Source organism: Stenella coeruleoalba (genome assembly GCF_951394435.1).
Source record: "Stenella coeruleoalba genome assembly, chromosome: 12".
Classification (NCBI taxonomy): domain Eukaryota; kingdom Metazoa; phylum Chordata; class Mammalia; order Artiodactyla; family Delphinidae; genus Stenella; species Stenella coeruleoalba.
Genome location: NC_137158.1, coordinates 29,479,789 through 29,506,213, shown reverse-complemented (window position 1 = coordinate 29,506,213; position 26,425 = coordinate 29,479,789). Strand labels below are relative to the sequence as shown.

The following is a 26,425-nucleotide window of genomic DNA, read 5'->3' as shown; positions in this document are numbered from 1 at the left end:
AATAGATTTTTTTCTCCAAGTTTGGCATGGATGGTCTTTATGTTAAGTTATACTTTTAATTGCCAAATATTTCAATGTTTATGAGATACCAAGATAAACCAAAATAGGCTCCCATTGTAATATCAGATTTTTATTTTTTATAACTATGGGACATATGTCCTGAGGTTATTCAGAAGACCAAAGCCTCTAATATTTTAATCAAATATTGTTTAGGATTCCTCTCTCCAATACTGTATATCACAGACTTAGGTAAAAACATTAATATCTGTAGTGTTATTCCAAATTTACAGAATAATTTCAACTGTAGACATTAAAAATTAAATTAAATGTGAGAAGAAACAGCAAGTGACATTTGATGCATTACTGTGGTGCAGCTTAGTGTGTGGGATTTTAATTTTGAAAATAGTGTAGGAGTGAGTTGTGGGAGAATGAAAATTATCTATTTCAGAAAGAACTCATCTCAAATAGTGTCTATGTATGTGATTACTTTTGTCAGAAATGGTGTAATTGACAATAATTTGCTTGCTAATCTAATTAAACTATGAACAAATGGTGCAAGAAATTGTGAAGAACTCTGGGTAAAGCCTTGGGCTCTTCTTAATGGATGTTACTGAAGGTAACTAAGCACATTTTCCTGAGTCATTATTTTATGCACGGGATAGTGAGAGAGAATCGAAAAATCATTTTTGCAGTAGTTCCGTGTTTAAACTCACAAACAGCCAACTAGTGATTTAAAATAAAATAATGAAGTCTTTGAGGTGTGATCATAGGAAAAAAAAAAAAACAGGAGGAGTTAGGTACCTGGCAAACTAGCAATGAATCTTGAACTATGTCCTCACTGTCCCCTGCTTTCTGACCCTCGGGACCCACAGGTGTTCTACCTGTCTCCACCTGCAAACTCACACCAGTCTTCTCTCTGAGACCAAATGGGTCCTGCCTCAGAAGAGTTCTGCCTCAGAAGCCAGTTGCCTTGGCATCAAGCCTCATTTTTCTTCTCGACATGCTTAAAATGATCACGTTTTTAAAGCAAATCATTAATACATGCCTGGCAAGCAGGAGTGTCTTTGGGGAACTACAGGACAAGCTATTTTAAATCAAAGCCGTTTCAGTAAATCTTGGATTTTTGATTGCTGTATTCATGATTTTTACTCAAATATATATAGATATGCCCCTTCCTTTCTAGCCTTTTTCACCCTTACTCCATCTGTCTGTATATTGTTTCTGCCATTCATTCATAATCTATTTATTTCATCAATCATTCGATAAATATATATTGAGGTCACACTATCCACCACAGTTCCAGGTGTATTTGTAGCTTGCCATATACCTGACAAATGCCTCCATTTTATTTTCTCCAAGACTCTGCTAAATGCTTCTCTTTCTTGTGGCAGTTCCCATATGCTTTTATTAACATTTATTTCCATTTAATTATTTGCTGTCATCTAGATGTAAACTCCAAGAGAATGAGTCTTATGTCTACCGTTTATTCTAGCTTGTGCCCAGCACAGCCCCTGGTATAATTTAGAGGTTTTCAATAAACATTTATAGAATATATTCTTCTGTAGCAAGACTTTTTTATATTTATCCTTGTTTCCCCAAGTTTTGGTTTATAGGATTCTTGGTACATGGTTAATGAATAAAGAATTAATTAATTAATATATCCTAACCTCTTATTGTTTAACCAAGAATCCTTGGACTTTTTTGTAACCTTTATTCTGACCGTGTGTTGAACTTCTGACACTTTGCTCCATAACCTCATACTTGTTTCCGATACACTTGCCTGCCAGACCTACATGCACTCCCTACCTGAACGTTGTATCTCTGATCAATGGTCCTTTTAGTTACCTGCAGTTCCTCTCCTAAAACTTCAGAGTTCCATAGCTAATGTTCCTGTTCTGCCTTATCTTACTGTCAGCCAAGTCTTGGCATGATAGCCTCTGTTCATCCTATGCTCAAACCTCCTGGCTCAGGAGAGATATCCTGTCCCAAATCTTGCTCTTGGACCCCGAGTTTAAGTGAGACGACAAGATAACATTTCCTGACTTGAGATTTTGAGTTTGGTTATTTCTATATTCTGATTGTACTCAACATTTTCTCTAAAATCCCTTTATGTCATTTGTTTCATTTGGGATATCTATCTTTCTCCTGAAAATAAAAAGTCTGTGGAGGCCAGGGACTGTGCTGTATCTTTATCTCCCTATTTTCTGTTACATCGCTGCCATCTTAGCATTTAGCTCAGGGCATTATTTGTGATAGTTGTACAATATATAGGTAAAATAAAAACCAAATAATAAAATATAGTAATGAAATCAAGTAATGAAAGAGGGAAAAATTTGGAAGATGATAAAGTATTTCTTATATAACTTAACTACTCTCAAATACATAAATTATTTACAAATCCACATTATTAGCATCTAGTATATTGTTAAGCTTTGGATAGGAAGTTAGTCCCATGTGAGTCTTCCAAAATATCTGGGTCTTTTAACTGACTACACCTTTAATTTGAAATATTGTATTATAAATTTCAGAGCACAATTTCAGTCAGGATGAAATTATCTGGAGACCCTCAGCTATTATTGCTACCTAAAGATGTACAAAACTGATATATAATGTAGCCAATGCATAATATTATTTTACATTTGTAAGAATATTTATAGTTTAAGAATCATCTCCCTGTATATTTCTCATTTAATCCCATGATAGTACTGTGAAGTAAGCATATTATCTCTATTTTAGGGTATGAAGCTTGGAGATGTTATAGTGACTTGCCCCAAAAGAAAAATCAACTCTTTTGGTGTTAGCTTTTGTACTTTTTCCAAAATAAAGATGTCATCTTATGTTTTGAAGTTCAGTAGAATATGATTGGCTAACTCTTTGGGTTATTTTTTAATTTAGAAGAACTCGTTATCTTTGGTAGGTGAAAGCATGATACTAATTTAGATTTGATTTGGATCTATTTGATTCTTGGTCTATTTTAATAATTTAAAAAATTACTTTCTACAGTAAGTTTCTGAATTATTTTAAACACTCAATGAATATTGTATAATGATAACAACCTATCGAAACCAAAGTAAGTATCAGAGCTGGAAAGATCAGAGAGTACCTCTAGACCCATCGTGGTTAGTGACTTACAGACATTCTGTTCATTGAGACAAGATTTGCAAATGCAATTTACTTAGTATCTGATGCATTTCTCTACATGATGTTAGAAGTCATGGAACTATAAATAAATCTTAAACGCTGACTGTGCCAGATGCTCCAGGCCTGCCTCCTGGTCAAATTGTACTGGTCACACAATATTCCCAACCATTTCTGCCAGCAGATGTTAACACTACATGCATTTATTCACATTTGTATTAACCTAAGAGATGCCCCAAATAAAGGCATAGAAAAGGATGGGTAAAACTCATGAGGTGAATCTGTTTTATTTATAATGCATACAGTTAGCTTTCATATTGATTTTCCAATTATGAATTTTGATAGTATATTTGTATTCAAAATGTCATGTGCTTTTATGATTTGCTTATTATGTATGTTTGCATTTGTACCTTTAACTCTCAGTGTGTAAACTTATATTTATAAAGAAAAAAGTGGAAGAAAAGGAATAAAGTGATAGACATTTGGATTGCTCAGCAGTTTGTGAGGATATCGATACATATAGCCACATTTACAAAATGAAATACCACAAATACATCACTTAATATTTGCCAACTTCCTGTTGCAGTTTGACTTTTAAAATACTGTTTAATCCACAAATATTTTTCTTGTTCATAAAAAGAGAATTATGACTCACAATCTCACCAACGCCTACATTTTAGGGGTTTGGCTAAATGAGGAAATATACATGATGTATAGTGATTTTCTTGTTGGCTTTTAGCAATCTTAGAATTTTACATGAAAGTTTTCACAAAAAGAGGCTTTGTAAAGAAAGCAGCTCAAATACTTTTATTTCTCCAGTGTGCCCAGCTCACATGTAAGTTTATGCCTGAAAGTAAGTGTAGAGCATTTTCTAGACCACATTCATTTTACGTTAGGAAATGAAGACCCCCAAATTTAAAAGATTTTATATTAATTTTCCAAATTCCCAGGTAATGGTAGTTGTAGAAGGTAAAAATTTGTACCTATTTTTCCTAATATCCTATCCTGAGTACCTCCTGGTACACTGAAAAGACTCAAGGTTAATTTACTACATGTTAAATTAATCACACTATGTCATATTAAAAATAATTGCACAACTACTTTTACAACAAAGTCTACTCTTAAAATCAAGAGTATAAATTCTAACTTATTAAATGCTATTGAACAGCAAGTTATAGTGCCTATTATTTTAATATTTCTATTATAGACATTCTATAACTTAAAATAAATAAAATTATATAGCAATAAATGGGGATGAATTTTCAATTAAGCAATCTGATCAATCAATGAATCATTAAATATCTTTTCAAAATTACACTAGGTATGAAAGACACAAGGTCCTAAATCCTTAAAGAAATTTATGATTTAGTTGGGGAGACAGAATGGATTTATAAAAATTCATTAACTATGCAGAGCTGATAAGTGTCCAATGTACATAATTTGTGTTGGAATTCATAAGATGTGAAAACCTTGACAGACCTAACCTAGGAAGACTGGGGAACCTTAACTAGGACTTAAAGAATAGTAAGCATTAAAGAGGTAAGATGTGAAGATGGATTGGCAAATGAATTGCGAGCCAATGGAGAAAACTGAGCTGAATTCTTCAGTTTGAAGGATGTGTTTCAAGATAAATAAAAATGAACATATTTGTATACCTTAAATTATTTTGTGTGGTGTTTCTTACATCATTCAAAGGCTAGTGTTCCCTTTTATTTGGAGGTGGGGAGGAAACTTGTCTAGCTGTTATAACTTTAAATTGATTTCAATAAATAAAAGATGTATTAAAGAAATTGTCTGATGTCCTGAAGCAAAAGCAATATCAACTATTTGAAGCATCAATTTTTTTAATCACCTGTAAACTTCCTGCAAGATGAAAGAGAGCTTATAAATTCCAATAAATCAAAATTTCAGGAAGTCTCATACATGCATGTGGGAAAATCCACACTTGAGTGCAAGTGAGGAAGGTATTGATCAGTGACATGTCAAAAAGGCCTATGAGGTAACAGTGTACTGTGGCTACCAACAGAATAAATTTGGTGTAAATATCATATTTGGGAAAATTAAAATCACTTATAACTTGTAGAAGAAACTTACACCATGTGATGCCCATTTTTTAGGCACAATCTTAAAATTTTATATTTAAATAAAGTATATTTACTTTGTTGAATTTAAGGACCAACAAGAATTTTTATCTGACTGCATTTCTCAGCATTGCTATATTGTTTATAAAGAAGATTCTTTGATTTGAGAGATAATTTGACATTAATTTTCAATAAAATTTTAAAAATATATAATGGAATGGAGATAAGACATCCAGGGAGATACCATGAAATATTTCTTTTCCTAGAAATATTACTAGATTCAGGAAGAAATTCAGTTGCATTCCTTAAACTTAGGTATCTACCAACCCTTTTCAAAGGGAATTGTAGAAACTAAACGCACTAATGTGTGTGTGTGTATCTGTCTGTATGTGGGAGAAATTGGAAATCATTTTAAAAAAACACTTTGCATAAGTGATTTTTAAAAATGTAACAATTTCCAATTATTACTAAAAACTAGAAGTACATGAAAGAAAGGAAATCTTCAGAAGTAAAGATCTAAAGACCAATTTTCTGTTATTAAAGAAAAAATGAATCAACTCAAATTTCATAGAAAATTTTAATTATATTTTAATCATTCTGCTCATTTACCAATCTTTCATAGACTAAAGGAAAATAATGGAATAAAATATGGATTTTTATGACAATATAAGTTCTTTGTATGAAATATATGACTCATGTTGCACAATTATGAGAGCATGGTAAGTTTTCTAGTGTAAATAACTACAGGAAAGTTTTATCACTTGGAGGAAAAATTTATGATGACATGCTTTCAAGAAATAGACTATATTCAAAAGAGGAATTGAGAAGTAGGTTGTCATCAGGTGATGCACATTAAAAACTATAGCAAAGAGTGTTAAAGAGGCAAGAAAATGAAGAAAAAAATTAGTCTGTTGTGAGTCACAGTGATATCAGGTGAGTTAATGAGACTGAATTGTAAGGAATTAGGAAGTAGAACTTAAAGAGGCATGAAAAATAAAGAAGTAATATTAATTGAGGGGGCAAAACTATTCTGCAAGAGAAAGAGAGGTATCAGGAAATCAAAATCCACGCCTGTTCCACTTAATGCATGTGATCATATCACTGTAGTTTCTGTAAACAATCCGTAAACTTATTCAAGCAGCCAATACAACATTTTCCCTAAATGTAATCAATCAATTCTCTACTCAACTCTATTGCATATTAGGCATGTAGACACAGCATTACCTAAACTATTATGAAGGCATTTGCACTTTTATTTGATCATGAAAATGGAGACACTTTACAAAATGTACTGTTAGAAGAGAAAATAACTAATTAAGTTGGTGGACCTATGAAATGGAGAAAGTCATGACTGGACTCAATCATTTTTAGAGAGAAATGACTGGAATAAAAAAAAGGAAGGAATGAACACCAAACACTCAGTGTCCATCCTGCCTAGAATGTGAGGCTTCCTCAGGTTTTCCAGCCTTAAAGATAGTTTATATATTTTGAAACTCTATTAATGTGTTATAGATATCATTAACATTTTAATTATTTGTTAGTTTGGATAAAGAATGGATAAAGAAGATGTGGTACATATATACAATGGAATATTACTCAGCCATAAAAAGAAACGAAACTGTATCATTTCTAGAGACGTGGATGTAGAGTGTCATACAGAGACTGTCATACAGAGTGAAGTAAGTCGGAAAGAAAAAAATAAATATATATTAACGCATATATGTGGAATCTAGAAAAATGGTGCAGATGAACTGGTTTGCAAGGCAGAAATAGAGACACAGATGTTGAGAACAAACATATGGACACCAAGGTGGGGAAGCGGAGGGGGGGAAGGGGGGTGGTTGGGATTGACATGTATATATTAATATGTATAAAATAGATAACTAATAAGAACCTGCTGTATAAAAAAATAAAATTCAAAACAGTTTCTAATCTAGAAAAAAAAGAAAAATTAAACATCGATTCTCTAACAAGTTAAAGTTTGGTAACTAAATCAAATATTAGTGCATAACAAGTGAGAAGGTAAGCACATTTATAAAACTTTGTTTTTCCATTTTTAGAACAAATGAACTGGGTACCTTTATCACCATTTTATAGATGAAGAATTTAAGGTCACAGAGTTTAAGTGGCTTGCTTGAGGCCATAAACAGCCTTAGGACTGAACCTCTAAGATTTGTGTTCTTCACAGTATATTATGCCTCTTCTTAGTGGCTTTATAACAGACTTCAGAGTCTATGGCAGAATGATGAAGTAATACTTTCCCCAAGAAACTATTATCATTCAAAATACAAGTTTGTACATTTAGTTCTGATTTGACAGGACCTTCCCAGGGTAGAGACTTAGAAATGGTTAATCAAACTCTCAAAGAGAATTCTGTATCAAATTTTAAATAATTTAGTAATTTATAATAAATCATTTGGCTCTACTCCAAATTGGCCAACTAAATGGGATTGTCTTTTAGGCCACTAGAGACAATTTGCTATAATAAAATAGTAAGTTGTAAAATTGTTCCTCTGTGGCCATAAAGAACTGTTATAATTTCCAAAATATGTAAGACATATTTCAGTCAGAAAGGTAAAATTTGTTACAAGGAGCCAGGAAACAATGGCAGGCTTTTGTAAGAGAAGATTTAATTTCTTTAGAAGTATGTAATTTATTTATTCCTTAAAAATATGCTGCTTGCCATGACATAGTCATGAGAATACAGTTATCATAGAATTTTTTTTAACATCTTTATTGGAGTATAATTGCTTCACAATGGTGTGTTAGTTTCTGCTTTATAACAAAGTGAATCAGCTATATGTATACGTATATCCCCATATCACCTCCCTCTTCCATCTCCCTCCCACCCTCCATATCCCACACCTCTAGGGGGACACAAAGCACTGAGCTGATCTCCTTGTGCTATGCAGCTGCTTCCCACTATCTATTTTAAATTTGGAAGTGTATATATGTCAATGTTACTCTCTCAGTTCATCCTAGCTTACCCTTCCCCCTCCCCATGTCCTCAAGTCCATTCTCAACATCTGCGTCTTTATTCCTGTCCTGCCCCTAGGTTCTTCAGAACCACATTTTTTTGTTTGATTCCATATATATGTGTTAGCATACAGTATTTTTTTTTCTTTCTGACATACTTCACTCTGTATGACAGACTCTACATCCATCCACCTCTCTACAAATAACTCAGTTTTGTTTCTTTTTATGGCTGAGTAATATTCCATAGTATATATGTGCCACATCTTTATCCATTCATCTGTTGATGGACACTTAGGTTGCTTCCATGTCCTGGTATTGTAAATAGTGCTGCAGTGAACATTGTGGTACATGTCTCTTTTTGAATTATGGTTTTCTCAGGGTGTACGCCCACTAGTGGGACTGCTGGGTCACATGGTAGTTCTAGTTTTAGTTTTTTAAGTAACTTCCATACTGTTCTCCATAGTGGGCTGTATCAATTTACATTCCCACCAACAGTGCAGGAGGGTTCCCTTTTCTCCACACCCTCTCTAGCATGTATTGTTTGTAGATTTTTTGATGATGGCCATTCTGACCAGTGTGAGGTGATATCTCATTGTAGTTTTGATTTGCATTCTCTAATGATTAGTCATGTTGAGCATCCTTTTATGTATTTGTTGGCAATCTGAATATCTTCACAGAAATGTCTATTTAGGTCTTCTGCCAATTTTTCTGTTGGGCTGTTTGCTTCTCTGATATTGAGCTGCTTGTAAATTTTTGAGATTAATCCTTTGTCAGTTGCTTCATTTGTAAATATTTTCTCTCCTTCTGAGAGTTGTCTTTTCGTCTTGCTTATAGTTTTCTTTGCTGTGCAAATCTTTTAGGTTTCATTAGGTCTCGTATTTTTGTTTTTATTTCCATTTCTCTAGGAGGTGGGTCAAAAAAGGATCTTGCTGTAATTTACATCATAAAGTGTTCTGCCTATGTTTTCCTCTAAGAGTTTTATAGTGTCTGGCCTTACATTTAAGTCTTGAATCCATTTTGAGTTTATTTTTGTGTATGGAGTTAGGGAGTGTTCTAATTGCATTCTTTTACATGTAGCTGTCCAGTTTTCTCAGCACCAATTATTGAAGAGGCTGTATTTTCTCCATTGTATATTTTTGCCTCCTTTATCAAAAATAAGGTGACCATATGTGTGTGGGTTTATCACTGGGCTTTCTATCCTGTTCCATTGATCTATATTTCTGTTTTTCTGGCAGTACCATACTGTCTTGATTACTGTAGCTCTGTAATATAGTCTGAAGTCAGGGAGCCTGATTCCTCCAGCTCCGTTTTTCTTTCTCAAGATTGCTTTGGCTATTGGGGGTCATTTGGGTTTCCATACAAATTGTGAAATTTTTTGTTCTAGTTCTGTGAAAAATGACATTGGTAGTTAGATAGGGATTGCATTGAATATGTAGATTGCTTTGGGTAGTATAGTCATTTTCACAATGTTGATTCTCAGACAGTTCCTGGCCCAACCTGCCCCTCCCACCTCCTTCTGGAAACAACCAAGAACATGGTATATCTCTCCATCTGTTTGTATCATCTTTAATTTCTTTTATCAGTGTCTTACAGTTTTTTGCATACAGGTCTTTTGTCTCCATAGGTAGGTTTATTCCTAGGTATTTTATTCTTTTTGTTGCAGTGGTAAATGGGAGTGTTTCCTTAATTTCTCATTCAGATTTTTCATCCTTAGTGTATAGGAATGCCAGAGATTTCTGTGCATTAATTTTGTATCCTGCTACTTTACCAAATTAATTGATTAGCTCTAGTAGTTTTCTGGTAGCATCTTTAGGATTCTCTATGTATAGTATCATGTCATCTGCAAACAGTGACAGTTATACTTCTTCTTTTCCTATTTGGATTCCTTTTATTTATTTTTCTTCTCTGATTGCTGTGACTAAAACTTCCAAAACTATGTTGAATAATAGTGGTGAGAGTGGACAACCTTGTCTTGTTCCTGATCTTAGTAGAAATGATTTCAGTTTTTCACCCTTGATAATGATGCTGGCTGTGGGTTTAACATATATGGCCTTTATTGTGTTGAAGAAGTTCCCTCTATGCCTACTTTCTGGAGAGTTTTTATCATAAATGGGTGTTGAATTTTGTCAAAAGTTTTTCTGCATCTACTGAGATGATCATATTGCTTTTATCCTTCAGTTTGTTAATATGGTGTATCACATTGATTGATTGGCATATATTGAAGAATTCTTGCATTCCTGGGATAACCTAACTTAATCATGGTACATGATCCTTTTAATGTTCTGTTGGATTCTGTTTGCTAGTATTTTGTTGAGGATATTTGCATCAATATTCATCAGTGATATTGGCCTGTAGTTTTCTTTCTTTGTGACATCTTTGTCTGGTTTTGGTATCAGGGTGATGGTCCTCGTAGAATGAGTTTGGGAGTGTTCCTCCCTCTGCTATATTTTGGAAGAGTTTGAGAAGGATAGGTGTTAGCTCTCCTCTAAATGTTTGATAGAATTTGCCTGTGAAGCCATCTGGTCCTGGGCTTTTGTTTGTTGGAAGATTTTTTTTTTTTCGGTACACGGGCCTCTCACTGCTGTGTCCTCTCCCGTCGCGGAGCACAGGCCCCGGATGCGCAGGCCCAGCGGCCACGGCCCATGGGCCCAGGCGCTCCACGGCATGTGGGATCCTCCCAGACTGGGGCACGAACCCATGTCCCCTGCATCAGCAGGCGGACTCTCAACCACTGCGCCACCAGGGAAGCCCTGTTGGAAGATTTTTAATCACAGTTTCCATTTCAGTGCTTGTGATTGGTGTTCATATTTTCTATTTCTTCCTGGTTCAGTCTTGGAAAGTTGTGCATTTCTAAGAATTTGTCCATTTCTTCCAGGTTGTCCATTTTATTGGCATAGAGTTGCTTGTAGTAATCTCTCATGATCCTTTGTATTTCTGCGGTGTCTGTTGTTACTTCCCCTTTTTCATTTCTAATTCTATTGACTTGAGTCTTCTCCCTTTTTTTTCCTTGAGGAGTCTGGCTAATGGTTTATCAATTGTGTTTATCTTCTCAAAGAACCAGATTTTAGTCTTACTGCTCTTTGGTATCATTTCCTTCATTTCCTTTTCATTTATTTCTGATCTGATCTTTATGATTTCTTTCCTTCTGCTAACTTTGGGTTTTTTTAAAGTCTTCTTTCTCTAATTGCTTCAGGTGAAAGGTTAGGTTTTTTATTTGAGATGTTTCTTGTTTCTTGAGGTAAGATTGTATTGCTATAAACTTACCTCCTTGAACTGCTTTTGCTGCATCCCATAGGTTTTGGGTCATCCTGTTTTCATTGTGATTTGTTTCTAGGTATTTCTTTGATTTCCTCTTTGATTTCTTCAGTGATCTCTTGGTTATTTGGTAGTGTATTGTTTAGCCTCCATGTTTGTATTTTTTACAGGTTTTTTCATGTAACTGATATCTAGTGTCATAGCATTGTGGTCGGAAAAGGTACTTGGTACGATTTCAATTTTCTTAAATTTACCTAGGCTTCATTTGTGACCCAAGATATGATCTATCCTGGAGAATGTTTTATGAGCACTTGAGAAGAAAGTGTATTCTGTTGTTTTTGGATGGTATGTCCATTAAGTATCAATTAAGTCCATCTTGTTTAATGTATAATTTAAAGCTTGTGTTTCCTTTTTTTTTTTTTCATTTTGGATGATCTGTCCTTTGGTGACAGTGGGGTGTTAAAGTCCCCTACTATTATTTTGTTACTGTCAATTTCCCCTTTTATGGTTGTTAACATTTGCCTTATGTATTGAGGTGCTTCTACATTGGGTGCATAAATATTTACAATTGTTATATCTTCTTCTTGGATTGGTCCCTTGAATATTATGTAGTGTCCTTCCTTCTCTCTTGTAATAGTCTTTATTTTAAAGTCTATTTTGTCTGATATGAGAATTGCTACTCCAGCTTTCTTTTGATTTCCATTTGCATGGAATATCTTTTTCCATCCCCTCAGTTACAGTCTGTATGTGTCCCTAGGTCTGAAATGAGTCTTTTGTAGACAGCATATATATGGGTCTTGTTTTTGTATCCATTCAGCCAGTCTATGTCTTTTGGTTGGAGCATTTAATCCATTTACATTTAAGGTAGTTACTGATATGTATGTTCCTATTACCATTTTCTTAATTGTTTTGGGTTTGTTATTGTAGGTCTTTTGCTTCTCCTGTGCTTTCTGCCTAGAGAAGTTCCTTTAGCATTTGTTGTAAAGCTGCTTTGGTGGTGCTGAATTCTCTTAGCTTTTGCTTGTCTGTAAAGGTTTTAATTTCTCCATCAAATCTGAATGAGATCCTTGCTGGGTAGAGTAATCTTGGTTGTAGGTATTTCCCTTTCATCACTTTAAATATGTCCTGCCACTCCCTTCTGGCTTGTAGAGTTTCTGCTGAAAGATCAGCTGTTAACCTTATGGGGATTCCCTTGTATGTTATTTGTTGTTTTTCCCTTGCTGCTTTTAATATTTTTTCTTTGTATTTAATTTTTGATTGTTTGAATAATATGTGTCTTAGCATGTTTTTCCTTGGATTTATCCTGTATGGGACTCTGCACTTCCTGGACTTGATTGACTATTTCCTTTACCAAATTAGGGAAGTTTTCAACTATAATCTCTTCAAATATTTTCTCAGTCCCTTTTTTTCCTCTTCTTCTCAGACCCCTATAATTCGAATGTTGGTGCGTTTAATGTTGTTCCAGAGGTCTCTGAGACTGTCCTCAATTCTTTTCATTCTTTTTTCTTTATTTCGCTCTGTGGTAGTTATTTCCACTATTTTCTCTTCCAGGTCACTTATCCGTTCTTCTGCCTCAGTTATTCTGCTATTGATTCCTTGTAGAGAATTTTTAATTTCATTTATTTTTTTGTTCATCATTGTTTGTTTGCCCTTTAGTTCTTTTAGATCCTTGTTAAATGTTTCTTGTATTTTCTCTATTCTATTTCCAAGATTTTGGATCATCTTTACTATCATTACCCTGAATTCTTTTTCAGGTATGTTGTCTAGTTCCTCTTCATTTGTTTGGTCTGGTGGGTTTTTACCTTGCTCCTTCATCTGCCATGTATTTCTCTGTCTTCTCATTTTGCTTAAAATACTGTGTTTGGGGTCTCCTTTTTCCAGGCTTCAGGTTCGTAGTTCCCTTTTTTTTCGTGTCTGCCCCCAGTGGGTAAGGTTGGTTCAGTGGGTTGTGTAGGCTTTCTCGTGGAGGGGACTGGTGCCTGTATTCTGGTGGATGAGACTGGATCTTGTCTTTCTGGGGAGCAGTACTACCCCTGGTGGTGTGTTTTGCATTGTCTGTGAACTTATTATGATTTTAGGCAGCCTCTCTGCTAATGGGTGGGGTTTTCCTCCTGTCTTGGTAGTTGTTTTGCATATGGTGTCCGACACTGTAGCTTGCTTGTTGAGTGGAGCTGGGTCTTAGCGGTGAGATGGAGATCTCTGCGAGAACTTTAGCCATTTGATATTACATGGGACTGAGAGGTCTGTGGTGGACTAATGTCCTGAACTTGGCTCTCCCACCTCTGAGGCTCAGGCCTGACACCTGGCCAGAGCACCAAGATCCTGTCAGTCATTTGGCTCAGAAGAAAATGGAGAAAAAGAGAGAAAGAAAGAAAGAAAGAAAGAAAGAAAGGAAGGAAGGAAGGAAGAAAGGAAATAATATAAAATATAGTTATTAAAATAAAAAAGATTATTTAAAATAAAATTAAAATGTAATTTAAAAAAAGAAAGAAGAGAGCAACCAAACCAAAAAACAAGTCCACCAGTGATAACAAACACTAAAAACTATACAAAAAAAAGAGAAAAACAAAAATGGACAGACAGAACTGTAGGACAAATGGTAAAAGCAAAGCTTTTGGGAAGTCTCAGATCTTCTGCCAGTGTTCAGTAGGTGTTCTGTAGGAGTGCTCCACATGTAGATGTATTTTTGATGTATTCGTGGAAAGGAAGGTGATCTCCACATCTTACCCCTCCATCTTGAAGGTCCCTCTCACATGCCAGAATTTTGTTTTTACTATTAGTTTATCCAAGTAGTCAAGGTTGTGTGACAATTTAATCTGTCCTCTAAAGCAGTGTTTCTCAATGGAAATGGTTTTGCTCCTAGGGGACATTTGCCTAGAGACATTGCCAAGTGTCCCCTGAGGGGGGAAAATTACCCCAGTTGAGAATCACTGCACGAAAGGGATATCCCTAAGAGCATTTGGTCAGCATTAATATTTCCAGTACTTTCTACAACATGGGAAGGCAGACTATTAACTGTATTAACAGTTGAATGCAAATGAGTGCCATTTAAGTTAGATACCCAAATGCATACATATTTTGTCATTGAAAATTAGAAGAAATATTCTCAGGCTGGATTACAAGGGGTAAACAAAGGTAGGTTATTGTTCTGTGAGTCTGTGATACTTTCAGTGTCTCGACTACACTACTGAAGAAAGCAGAAAGCTTTTGAAGATATTAATTCTTTTACCACATCTATTTCGCATCTATAAGAGTACGTGGGTGTCTTGTCTTGGCATTAATAAAAATGACAAGTTGAAGGAGAAAATAGAATTGGAATGTCCTGTTCTCTAGCACGAGGAATATTTCTTCACCAAAGACATAAAAGATAAAATTGATTTTCAACAACTATAAATGGTGTTTTTCTGAAGTTCATAAAATACTGATTTTTCTCAATTTACTACATGTCCAAAAGGTCTCAGGAACTTTTGTAGTCTCCTTTGGGAAAAAGTAATTTGATTTGTGTGAAGCTCTTTTTTTTAATTATTATTTACTGAATATAAATATGCCAAATCAAATATGTGGAAATCCCTTCCCCTCTTGGTATTTTGAGTTAAAAATCTTATGCATTATTAAATATGAACAGAGAAATCTGACTACCTTTTAAAATAAGCTGCATCCTTGCTTTTGCCCTAAACATAAAGACCAGCTATTTACAACCTTGTTTTTTATAAAGTTTTTATTTCTGGTGATTGGGGAAAATGCTTCTTACTTGTTCACTCTCTTATAAATGTAGAAAGATAATGTCTATAATCTTTACAATTTCTCACCTCAAAGATCCTACAAATATGCAAATCTCATTTATTTTTCAGTTCTCTATGCTCTTTGTAAAAATACCCTCCAAGCACAAGTACAGTCAACTAGCAGTAGTTCAAAATAGTTTGTTTAAAAGAAGGACCAGCAGAAAAAATCAAACCCTAACAAACCAAATAATATAGCATAAAATAGTAATTATAACCTTCCCAGCCCAGGATGAGAGACTGTTAAAATAGCAATAACAAAATTCGATTACTTGGACAAACAGCACTTTAAGAGATCGTGTGACATCTGAACATGAAGGAATGGAATTATTTTAAGAACATATCTACGTATTTCTTTAGTACTTTCTCCTGAGAGTTATCTCTGACTCTGTGGCCACCCGAAATAAACTCCTTCCACAACATTTAATTTCAAGTGTTCTGAATCCCATAAGAAATTCACATATGTCTGTCTGTGCCTGAAACAATGTATAAATCTGAAGACATCAGGCACTATGTATATTTGGAACCCTGGCTTATCCTTAGCCATCATTTCTTCTCTTTTTTTTGCAGGATATATTGAGGAACAACTGCTTGTATAAACCAGCATAACATCCCTATTCACACACTACCACCAGATTGAATTTCTTTTTATAATTCAGACTAATAGATCCAATTAAAAAAAAATAATGGGTAGGGCCCAGTCTCTATAATGACTCACATAGCATTGACACTAGATAGAACCTTGCTTTCCCATTGCTGCTGTACAACACAAAACCGATATGTCTGTGAAGACTTAGCACTCTTTGTTTCTGATCTGCAGTTTTAAAACAACTCATTGGCATCTTCAATGTCTTTCTTTTTGCAGCCTGTATCAAAAATGCAAAGAAGTGGTGCTGGCCAAGGAAAGTGGGAGACACACCTAGACTAGACCAGGCAATGGACAGAAAGGAGGAATGCAGTAGCAAAGTGGTGCTAGAGGGCGCTTTGCCTTGCGGAGAGGTGACCATGGCAACAAGGAAGCTGAGAGGAGGAGAGAACAGACCTGCGCCAAGAATGTGAGCACCATCGTCTTTCCTCAGAGCACTTGATTGCTTTCAGAGTTGAGACAGCCAAGTCTTTATTGTGTTTTCTTCCTCTAGGAAGCCAGTGAAGGTTTTGACAGAACCACAGTCAAAGAATATTGAGGGAGCAGGTAACAAAATGTGGTGCTCTGGATGGTAGCCTTGCTGGACTTCTTTTCATGGGTATTTTATCGAACTTATTTAAAATTACCATCGATATGAACGTATCTGGCAGCTAAGGGGCACCCGTGCATCTGAAGTAATGCTGCTGGGAAGAGCAGGTGTCTCCACTTGCATTAGTCTGTTTGCTGGCATGATTTGAAGCAGTCCTGCACAGGTGTTTCAGGGGATGGCTGATCCGTTCCATATTCATTAGTCATCCTAACTGCCTCACTTGTTATCCACATTCGCTGAAGTACTCGGGAGAGGCAAATGAAAAGTCTGGCATACTTTCCACTGAGCTTGGGCAACACTTGGGCAACACTGATGTAGCTAAGGCCAATTTCTTTTTATAATAAGTGGAGTGCTTAGTATAGAAATAATTTTTTATATGTCTTAGTGTTAATAATTGTTTAGAAGTGATACACACATACACATGCATGCATGCACTCACATGCGTACATACACATATGTAGTCCCTTCAGAATACTACAGAGAATACATGGTGCAATAAGATAATTATATATTTAAATTGTGCTGGGGCTTTTGGCATTAATTATTTTCATACAGTTGATGAGAGAGGGGATTCTGAATTCCCTGTCACCACTATAATGTCACTTATCTTTGGTTAGAAGGGATAATTTTTCCCTATGGTGATGACTGATACAATGGTGTTTTTTTTGTTGTGTTGACTGTTTCAAAAATGTGATTTCTAGGTTGGCAAATATTATCACAGGTGTACTGATGTTACAAGGAGCACTTGTAGAAATATTGGAATAACTAAACTATTAAACTTTTTTAGTTTATTGGGTGAACTGGTTCATTACTTTAGTTTTTCTAAGAGTTGATGCCTGTTAAGTTACTTTTTATCCTCTCTGCACTGTTGGTGAAATGCTACCTAGACCTGACTTTGAGATATCAGAAATGGTGCTAAACATTATTAATTTGATCCCTATGTGTTGTTTTCTCATCTATCTACATCATAATTACTATTATGGTTTCTATATATATTTATATTATGTACTTTTCCATAACACAGGATTTTTCTCGAGGTTGTAACAGAAACTAAATGAGATGCTGGGCAAAAATGAGCTCTAAGAAATTTTGCATTCCTCAGAAGTTTCTGACTCTGAGGATAGATACCTGATGTCAGTTGCACAGTCTTTAATCACCTTTTAGAGACGAGTTTTATTCCTCTAAAATATAAGAGCTGTGATCTATGGGACTGAGCCAAGATTTCTGTCCTGACTTCTGTTCTGATTATAAATGTGATTATACAGTGCTAGGTGTGTTCATGTAACCTCTTTCTTCTAAGTAACAGAAAAGATTTTCCTGTCCCTCACCTCTGGTGTTGCCTATAAAGTAATTACAGCTATACATATTTTTCCATGTCACGAATGGAGAAATGGAGACAAAATGATAAAATGACTTATCTGTCATCAGAGTGACAGTCTAGGATTGAGCCTTGTTCTGAATCTCATACTCTTCCTTCTATTAAGCAACTCCTCCGTAGGAGAGTAAATAAACGGGGATAAGAGTGGGAGGAAAGCAGGGCCAGGAGAGTGGATGCTACATGATAGATTGGATGATATTCTGATAGGCCTCTTGGAATGCTGCTGTAGAAATCCCTCCTGATTTGGAATACTCCTGGTCCGAAGTTGTTGCAGGAAGGGGGACCCCTTCCAGGGCCCGTGAGTGGTCTCTTGTCTAACAGTAGGAGATGAATTGTCTGAGGAAACACACGTGCTGACAAAGCAAAAGACTTTATTTGGAAAGGGCACCTGGGCAGAGAGCTGTAGGGTAAGAGAACCCAGGAGAACTGCTCTGCCACATGGCTCACAGTCTCAGGTTTCATGGTAACGGGGTTAGTTTCCAGGTTGTCTCTGGCCAATCATCTTGCTTGGCCCATATTTGGTGACTCAGGGTCCTTCCTGGTGGCATGGTCATCTCTCAGCCAAGAAGGATTGTAGCCTGAGGGTTTCTGGGAAGTTGGGAGACTTATCATCTCCTCCCTCCTCCTTTTGGCCCCTCCCAAATTCTTCCAGGTAGTTTTACAAGACTTCCTATGAACTAGCATCTCCTCCCTCCTTTCAGCCCCTCCCGAATTCTCCCCGTTAGTTTTCAGCGGCAGCACTGTGTTCTTTATCTGGGACCTTCTGTTGTGAGACAACTCATGCAAGTGGTTATCATCCTGCCTGACCAAGACAGGTGGTTTTGGTCAGCAGTTCCCTAATAAAGTGATAAAAGTCTGTATTTATTATGAAGTCAATACACGGTTACTATTGTGAACCCACATGAACCTTCAAAAATCATGCCTTTACTTCTGCCTTTAAAAAACCTGTTTGGAAACTGATAATACTGATTTCCTCCAAAGAGGGGAACTCAGTGAGAGAAAGAATGTGCATTTCATATTGTTTCTTACCTTTTGAATCTTGAACCCTGTGAATGAGTTCTCTATTTAAAGAAGTCATTATTATTTTTTTATAAATTTATTTATTTATTTTTGGCTGCATTGGGTCTTCACTGCTGTGCGTGGGTTTCTCTAGTTGCTGAGAGCGAGTGCTACTCTTCATTGCAGAGTGTGGACTTCTCATTGCGGTGGCTTTTCTTGTTGTGGAGCACGGGCTCTAGGCATGCGGGCTTCAGTAGTTGTGGTGCATGAGCTTCAGTAGTTGTGGCACCCGGGCTCAGTAGTTATGGATCATGGGCTCTAGATCACAGGCTCAGTGGTTGTGGTGCATGGGCTTAGTTGCTCCGTGGCATGTGGGATCTTCCTGGACCAGGGCTTGAACCCGTGTCCCCTGCATTGGCAGGTGGATTCTTAACCACTGCGCCACCAGGGAAGTCCCAAGAAGTTTTTTTTTTTTTAAATCGTGTTTTGGCTATGGAATTTTTCAGCTTCCCATAAAATCAAAATCTGTTCTGAATCACTGTAGAGGATCTCAAAAACCTGGGATCTTGGCTCTTTCAGTTCTTCTGACTTTTAGCTTTTCTTTTCTTTTTTTTTTCATTGAGGTATAGTTGATGTACAATATTATATGTTTTAGGTGTACAACATAGTGATTCACACTTTTTAAAGGTTATATTCCATATATAGTTCTTATAAAATATTGGCTACATTCCCTGTTTTGTACAATATATCCTTGTAGCTTGTTTTATTTTTTTATTTTTAAATTTATTTTTAGTTTTTTATTTTATATTGGAGTATAGTTGATTAACAATGTTGTGCCAGTTTCATATGTACAACAAAGTGATTCAATTATACATATACATTTATCTATTCTTTTTAAAATTCTTTTCCCAATTAGGTTGTTACAGAATATTGAGAAGTGTTCCCTGTGAGATATAGTAGGTCCCTGTTGGTTATCCATTTTAAACATAGCAGTGTGCACATGTCAATCCCAAACCCTAACCCTAACCCTTGTAGCTTATTTTAAACCTAATCTTTTGTACCTCTTAATCCCCTCCCCCTTTAATCCCCTCCCCCTTCCCTTTCCCCACTAGTAACTATTGATTCTAGTTAATTCTCTATATCTATGTAGCTCCTACTTTCTAAACTTTAATTTCACTGAGGGATACCATAGAGAAAAGTTCAAGGGAATGGCAACTCAATGCTTATGGGGCAGGTTGGAGGTGTCCGTCAAACTCCATCCCCACCATGGAACTCTACCTCTTCTTGAATCCCTTCATTCCCCAAATCCCTTGCAGCCCACACCCCACATCCTAGGGGAAGGGGCCCTTTAAAATAATGCTAAGAAGGAGACTCCCCACAGGTAAGAGAGACTTCTCTTGTGAGTGCTCCATTCTGAAGAATGTGAAGATCCGGCAAAAGAGGACTTTTGACCATGGATAAAAGAGAGAGGCCACATAGAAGCAGGATACAGAAATGAAAGAGGAGAAAGGAAGGAAGGGAAACCAAGGGAGGAGGAAAGTTCTGGATGCCCATCCAAGGCAAACTCAGGAGTGCTTGAAAAGTGACCTGTGGGCCACAGTAAAGACATTTTGCCCCATTCTCTATACTCAGAATATTTTCTCCTCACTCAGAGTTACACTGGCTCATGTCAGGTCCCACTGCTGTTGTGGGATGAAATGGCAGGATTAAGCTTATGTTTTATTAACACTCTTGATTTTTTAAAATTAAAGGTTACTGTAGGAGATAGGAATTTATGCCTTAGTCTAATAGGTGAAATATCAATCAGAAGCCTACAGAGATGACTTTTATTTATATGGGTTAATTGTTTAATCATAGATTGAACTTTCAATGCTCATTTAATTTCAAGTTCTGATTCTAACCAGAACTTCCCTTGATATTTATTGCCAAGAGCCATAACTCCATTGCAAAAAAGCATAAATTTCTTGATATATTTTTGTTTTGCTTTGTTTTGTTTTGCAAGCTCCTTTATAAATATGTTTTCTGGGCTTCCCTGGTGGCACAGTGGTTGAGAGTCCACCTGCCGATGCAGGGGACACGGGTTCGTGCCCCGGTCCGGGAAGATCCCACATGCCGCAGAGCGGCTGGGCCCGTGAGCCATGGCCACTGAGCCTGCGCGTCTGGAGCCTGTGCTCTGCGATGGGCAAGGCCACAACAGTGAGAGGCCTGCGTACTGCAAAAATAAATAAATAAATAAATATGTTTTCTCCGTGTTTACTGCCTGAGGGACCATCTGCCAAGGTGTAAACAGACAATGCACACTGACAGAAGCTTGGTGTGTCAGCAGAAAATTAATAGTTGTTTTTATTGCTAATACAGTTGATCATATGAAACTATGTAATTGTTTTTTGTTTATCTCCAAGTTTTTCCACCTTGGCTTTCTTTCCTTTTAATTAATTAGAATGAAATCTATAATAACTGCTTGTGTGAAACACAGCTTAATATAGCAAGGATGTATCAGGGCATTATTATCTCTCCCTTGTGTCCACACCATGAAAATAACTATTAGTACATTTTTATATTTTGATCACAGAATTCTATACCTAATGAGCACAATACACATAAGAAGTACTTAAGTCAGGAATAGATGATATCAGTGAACCTCCAGCACTTACAGAATATTGTCCAAATTATCCTTTAAGACTCATTGGACATTACTCTTTGAGGGAAGAAAACAATTAGGTCTAGAGTATAAATTATGTAGTGACAAACCAGATTAAACCAATAGTAGAAAAATTTTTCACATATTTTTATTGGTAGAGACTCTTAGCACAGAGAATTTCTACTACATCTTCTCTTACTTCAAGGTTATTTCTTGGCTCTACCATTCTAGAAAACTTTGACAAGAGCAGGACAACACAGTAATTGAAATCATCTCCTCCCAACCCTTAAAAAAACTGGCAGAGTAGTCATTTTTTTCTAGTGGATAATGATATTATTTTAAGGGCCTTTCTAAAGATACTGATTTTTAGCTCTGACTGTCTATATGACTTCAAAAATTATTCAGTTTTTCAACCTCCCAAAAGTAATGAAAGTTTCCTTCTAAAACTCTCAGGCAACTTCTGATTAAACATGATTACATAAGAACAGTTTTAGTCTTCTGTTTCCATGAAGCCTACTGCCTAGAAAAAGGAGACAAACTTTCTCTTCAATGAAACAAGAAAGTAGCTATAGCTACAAAACAGACTATGAAATGATCCCAGCAACTATCCACACTTTGTTTCTATGTCTCTTGACTTGTGAAATTTCCCATGAGTACACTGCATTGTCAGCCACTCTAATTATTCTGATTGATGAAGTGGGACCAAATTTGTTCAATTTGTCATTTAGGGTTTGTCACAAGTGGGACCTATATCAGTCAAGGGGTGCAGTGTGACAATGCCCCCAGTGTGATTTCTTGGCTGGCTGGTAAGCCTTAGGGTTCCCAATTCAGTTCAAATAGTTATGTCTAGGCTTTGCTGTTGAAGGAACCACTTGAGGATGTCCATGTCACCAGCCAGCTTATGTTGGGCTGTGCCATGGAATGACTGAGCAACAGTTATAGAAATGTGGGCTGGAGAAAATATTCACGTGTTTTGCATGGGAGTTGCAGTACTAAGGCTATCCTCTGCTCTTTGTGATACATTTCTCAGAAAGTCTAAGAGTTGTGGCAATCAAATTTTGGTCAGAGCTATGTGGCAGGGATTGGCAGACCCAGTAGTCAGTTTAATTTAAGGTGTTTGCAATAGTTTGGGAGAACCATGCCAGGCATTCGTTTGTGTGAATAGCTCCAGAAAGCAATTCTGAAAGATGAAAAGTTATTACCGTTCTTTCCTCCCTTAACAGGTGCCAGGGTCATTTTTGCCCATCCACTACCACAAAATAAGTGTGTCCCATGTCCCACTCCAGTGGACATAACTTCCCCTTTCTTGTAAGCATTCCCTACGTGCATCTATTGACTGGGAGAATCAGGTGCAAGAGGGATAAAGACACTTTTCTAAAGCTTACAGAAACTATTATTTTCTTACTTCAGCCTGCATGAACCACTGTAGGGGAGACTCAAGAAGTATACTTGGACAAGTGGTTATTATCCTTATGGTTAAGGACCATGTCAATCTAAATAGAGAATCCATGTGCCTGAACCAGAATTAAGCTTGAATCCTCTAAGCCCATTTTTAGAGTGTACTGAACTGCTCCCCTAAGGTGGCTGGATTCTGGTGAGAGCTCTCCTACTGGCTTGTAGATGGCTGCTTTCACGCTGTATCTCACGTGGCCTTTCTTTGGAACCTGCAGTGTGTGTGTGTGTGTGTGTGTGTGTGTGTGTGAGAGAGAGAGAGAGAGAGAGAGAGAGAGAAATCTCTTCTTCTTAAAAAGCCATCAATGCTAATGAATTAGGACCTTATTGCTATGACCTCATTTAACCTTTATTAGGTCCTAAAAGCTCTGTCTCCAAATACAGTTACATTGGGGGTTGGGACTTCAACGTATAAATTTGGGGGGGGGGAGGGGCACACTTTAGGCCATACCAGGGAGTACATTTTTATTAGTCAGAATAGTCTCAGCACTGCTGTGTTAACAAATATGTCCTGAAACCTCAGTGAACTAGCACAGTAAAGCTTTATTTCTCTATCAGACTACAGAGAGATGTAGGCTACTCCAGTCCTGTGATTCATACATTTCAAACATGATTTTCAGGGACACCTCAGCAAGGAAGAGAGTGTAGAATTAGAAAACCAAATATTAAATATTTTCTTTATAACCATAAAATTATAAAACTGGAGGGGGACATATAATCAAGTCCAGTCCTCTTATTTATATTTTACAGGTGAGTAAAATGAGCATAAAGAGGAGAGATGAGTCACCTAAAGGCACAGAACAAGATGGTGACTGAGTAGAAGCTGAATCCAGCTGTCCTAGCTTAGCATGAGTTAACCAGTGACATGGCTTTCCAATGAATTTTACAAATATTTCTTATATCAAAGGCTTTAAGTCAGTCTCATCTGGTTGATTTATTAAGTCCTGGAAATCAGAAAAACAGGGTAAATACACTTTTAGTCTAATTATAGCCTAAAAAAAGGAAAATTTACACTCAAGGAATTTAATTAATTTACAAGTTTATTTATCCTTGACATAGGTCTTGGTGATGATTTTTTGGGTCTGACACCAAAGGCAAAAATAAACAAATAGGATTGCATCAAACTAAAAGGTTTCTGCACAGAAAAGGAAGCCATCAACAAAATGAAAAGGCAGCCTACTGAATGGGAGGAAATACTTGCAAATCATGGGTTAATATCCAAAATATATAAGGAACTCATATAACTCAAAAGCAAACAAAAAACAAAAAAACTGATTAAAAATGGTCAGAAGATCTGAAGGGATATTTTTCCAAGGAAGAATTACAGATGGCCAACAGGTACATGAAAAGATGCTCAACATCATTAATCATCAGGGAAATGCAAATCAAAACTACAATACAGTATCACCTCACATTTGTCAGAAAGACTATTATCAACAAGACAAGAAATAACAAGTGCTGATGAAGATGTGGTGAAAAGGGAACCATTGTGCACTATTGGTAGGAACACTGTAAATATAAATTGGTGCAGCCACTATGGAAAACGGTATGGAGGTTCTGCAAAAAATTAAAAATAGAACTAACATATAATCCAGCAATTCCACTTTTGGGTATTTACTTGAAGAAAATGAAAGCACTAACTTGAAAAGATATATGGACCCTCATAATCATTACAGCATTATTTACAATATCCAAGATATGGAAACAATGGATGAATAGATAAATTGTGGTATATATACAGAATGGAATATTATTCAGCCATAAAAAGAATAAAATCTTGCCACTTGAGACAACATGAATGGACTTCAAGGGCAATTTTGCTAAGTGAAATGAATCAGACAAGAGAAAGAGAAATGCTGTATTGTTTCTCTTATATGTGGAATCTGAAGGGGAAAAAAAAGTCATAGATACAGAGGAGAGATTAGCAGTTGCCCCAGAAGTGGTGGGGTTGGGGGGTGGGAGAAATGGGTGAACTGCTTTTTCTTTTCAGCTTTAATAAATTAAATAACATCTAATAATTATTTGTCCCCAAATTTCCATAAATTTAATAATTTAGTTGGATCATACAAACAAAAACTTGCACTGATATATTATTCTGTCTGGAAAAAAATTTGTGGATCTTATTTTTTCAGTAGTCTTTTTTTTCTAATTCCCAGTTTCAGAATATATTTGACCACAGTTTGCCTTCTATCCTCTGTGTCTACAATATGCTTTGTAAGTAGAAACCTGACCCTGATAGAGCTTTCAGAAAATTTATAATGTACCATAATGGCAAAAATTCATTTCTAAGAAAAATTCTTCTAATAAATGGAACTCAAGGTAATTCAGTTACTTACAAAATATGTTCATTATTCTAGTGTGTATGGTATATTGAATTTTTTTTACATAGCAAAGGAAATGAAAATCAAACCCACCGTATATTCTCTTCTCGATTCTGTATCTATTCAGCCATTCTTAATTGTGTTCCCCTGTGTTGCCATTTTAATTATTAAAGAAGTAAATCTAAGACTCAGGCATTAGACATAAATATAAAACCCTATTTCAAAGACTTCTTGTTAATATAAAATTATTTAGATTTTTTACTCTATTGCTATCTTTAGAGTAGCAAGAAAGGAAACTCTTGTCTTTTTGAATGACAGACATTTTGAATATTTTATAAACTGAGCATGGGTTATCACTATGCAGAGAGTGGAGCCATTTCTTCAGCATGACCTTGGAGCAGGAAGATCAAATGGACCTCAGTTCAGTTCAACTCCAGTGTTTCCAATGTTAGTTAGCTGTGTGACTGTGTTAGTCTACTAGTGTTGCCATAACAAAATAGCATAAACTTGGTGGCTTAAACTACAGAAATTTATTTCTCACAGTTCTAGAGGCTGGAAGAGCAAGACCAAAGTTCTGAGCAGGGTTGGTTTCTCCTGAGGCCTTTCTTCTTGACTTGCTGTCTTCACATGGCATTTTACACAGATGCATATCTCTGGTGTCGTCTTCTCATAAGGACACTGGTCCTATTAGATTAGACCCCTACCCTGTGACCTCATTCAATGTTCATTGTCTCCTTTAAAACCCTATCTCCAAATACAGTTAACATACGAGTTTGGAGGTGACACAGTCCAGTTCATAGCAATGACCCTAGGCAAATAATCTACCTGTGAGCCTCTTTTTCCTGCTGTAGAGCTATTGCTTTGTAGAGCTATTCTGATCATTGAATTACATACTATGTATCCAGTTACCAACACAGTATCCATGCTTAGTAAATACTATACATATGATGACTGCTATTCTAATTGTAAATTTGCCACACCCAACCCTGACTTTCCATCTCTTATTGGTTGTTGCATAGGTATCAAGGAAGCAAAAGACAATAAAAAAAAAGCAATAAAGATATGGTTTTGTTTTATTAAAGATGTATAACTAATGGCATTTGATTTAAGACAGTTGTATTTATGATAAAAGAGAGATGAAATATAAGTGTACAGATGAGATTTATACTG

The 26,425-nt window shown here is 36.1% G+C and overlaps 1 protein-coding gene across 1 annotated transcript in view; it reads left to right on the top strand.

Moving 5' to 3' along the window:
• The window catches only part of LOC307195133 (uncharacterized protein), a 60,322-nt gene extending 36,219 nt beyond the window's left edge, over positions 1-24,103 (top strand). Inside the window, exons 4-6 of the mRNA XM_079938950.1 lie at positions 16,095-16,284; positions 16,369-16,421; positions 23,994-24,103. Of these exons, the coding sequence (XP_079795076.1) occupies positions 16,095-16,284; positions 16,369-16,421; positions 23,994-24,046 (296 nt within the window). The 3' untranslated portion in view covers positions 24,047-24,103. The remainder of the gene's footprint in view (positions 1-16,094; positions 16,285-16,368; positions 16,422-23,993) is intronic.
• Positions 24,104-26,425: the final 2,322 nt, after the last annotated feature.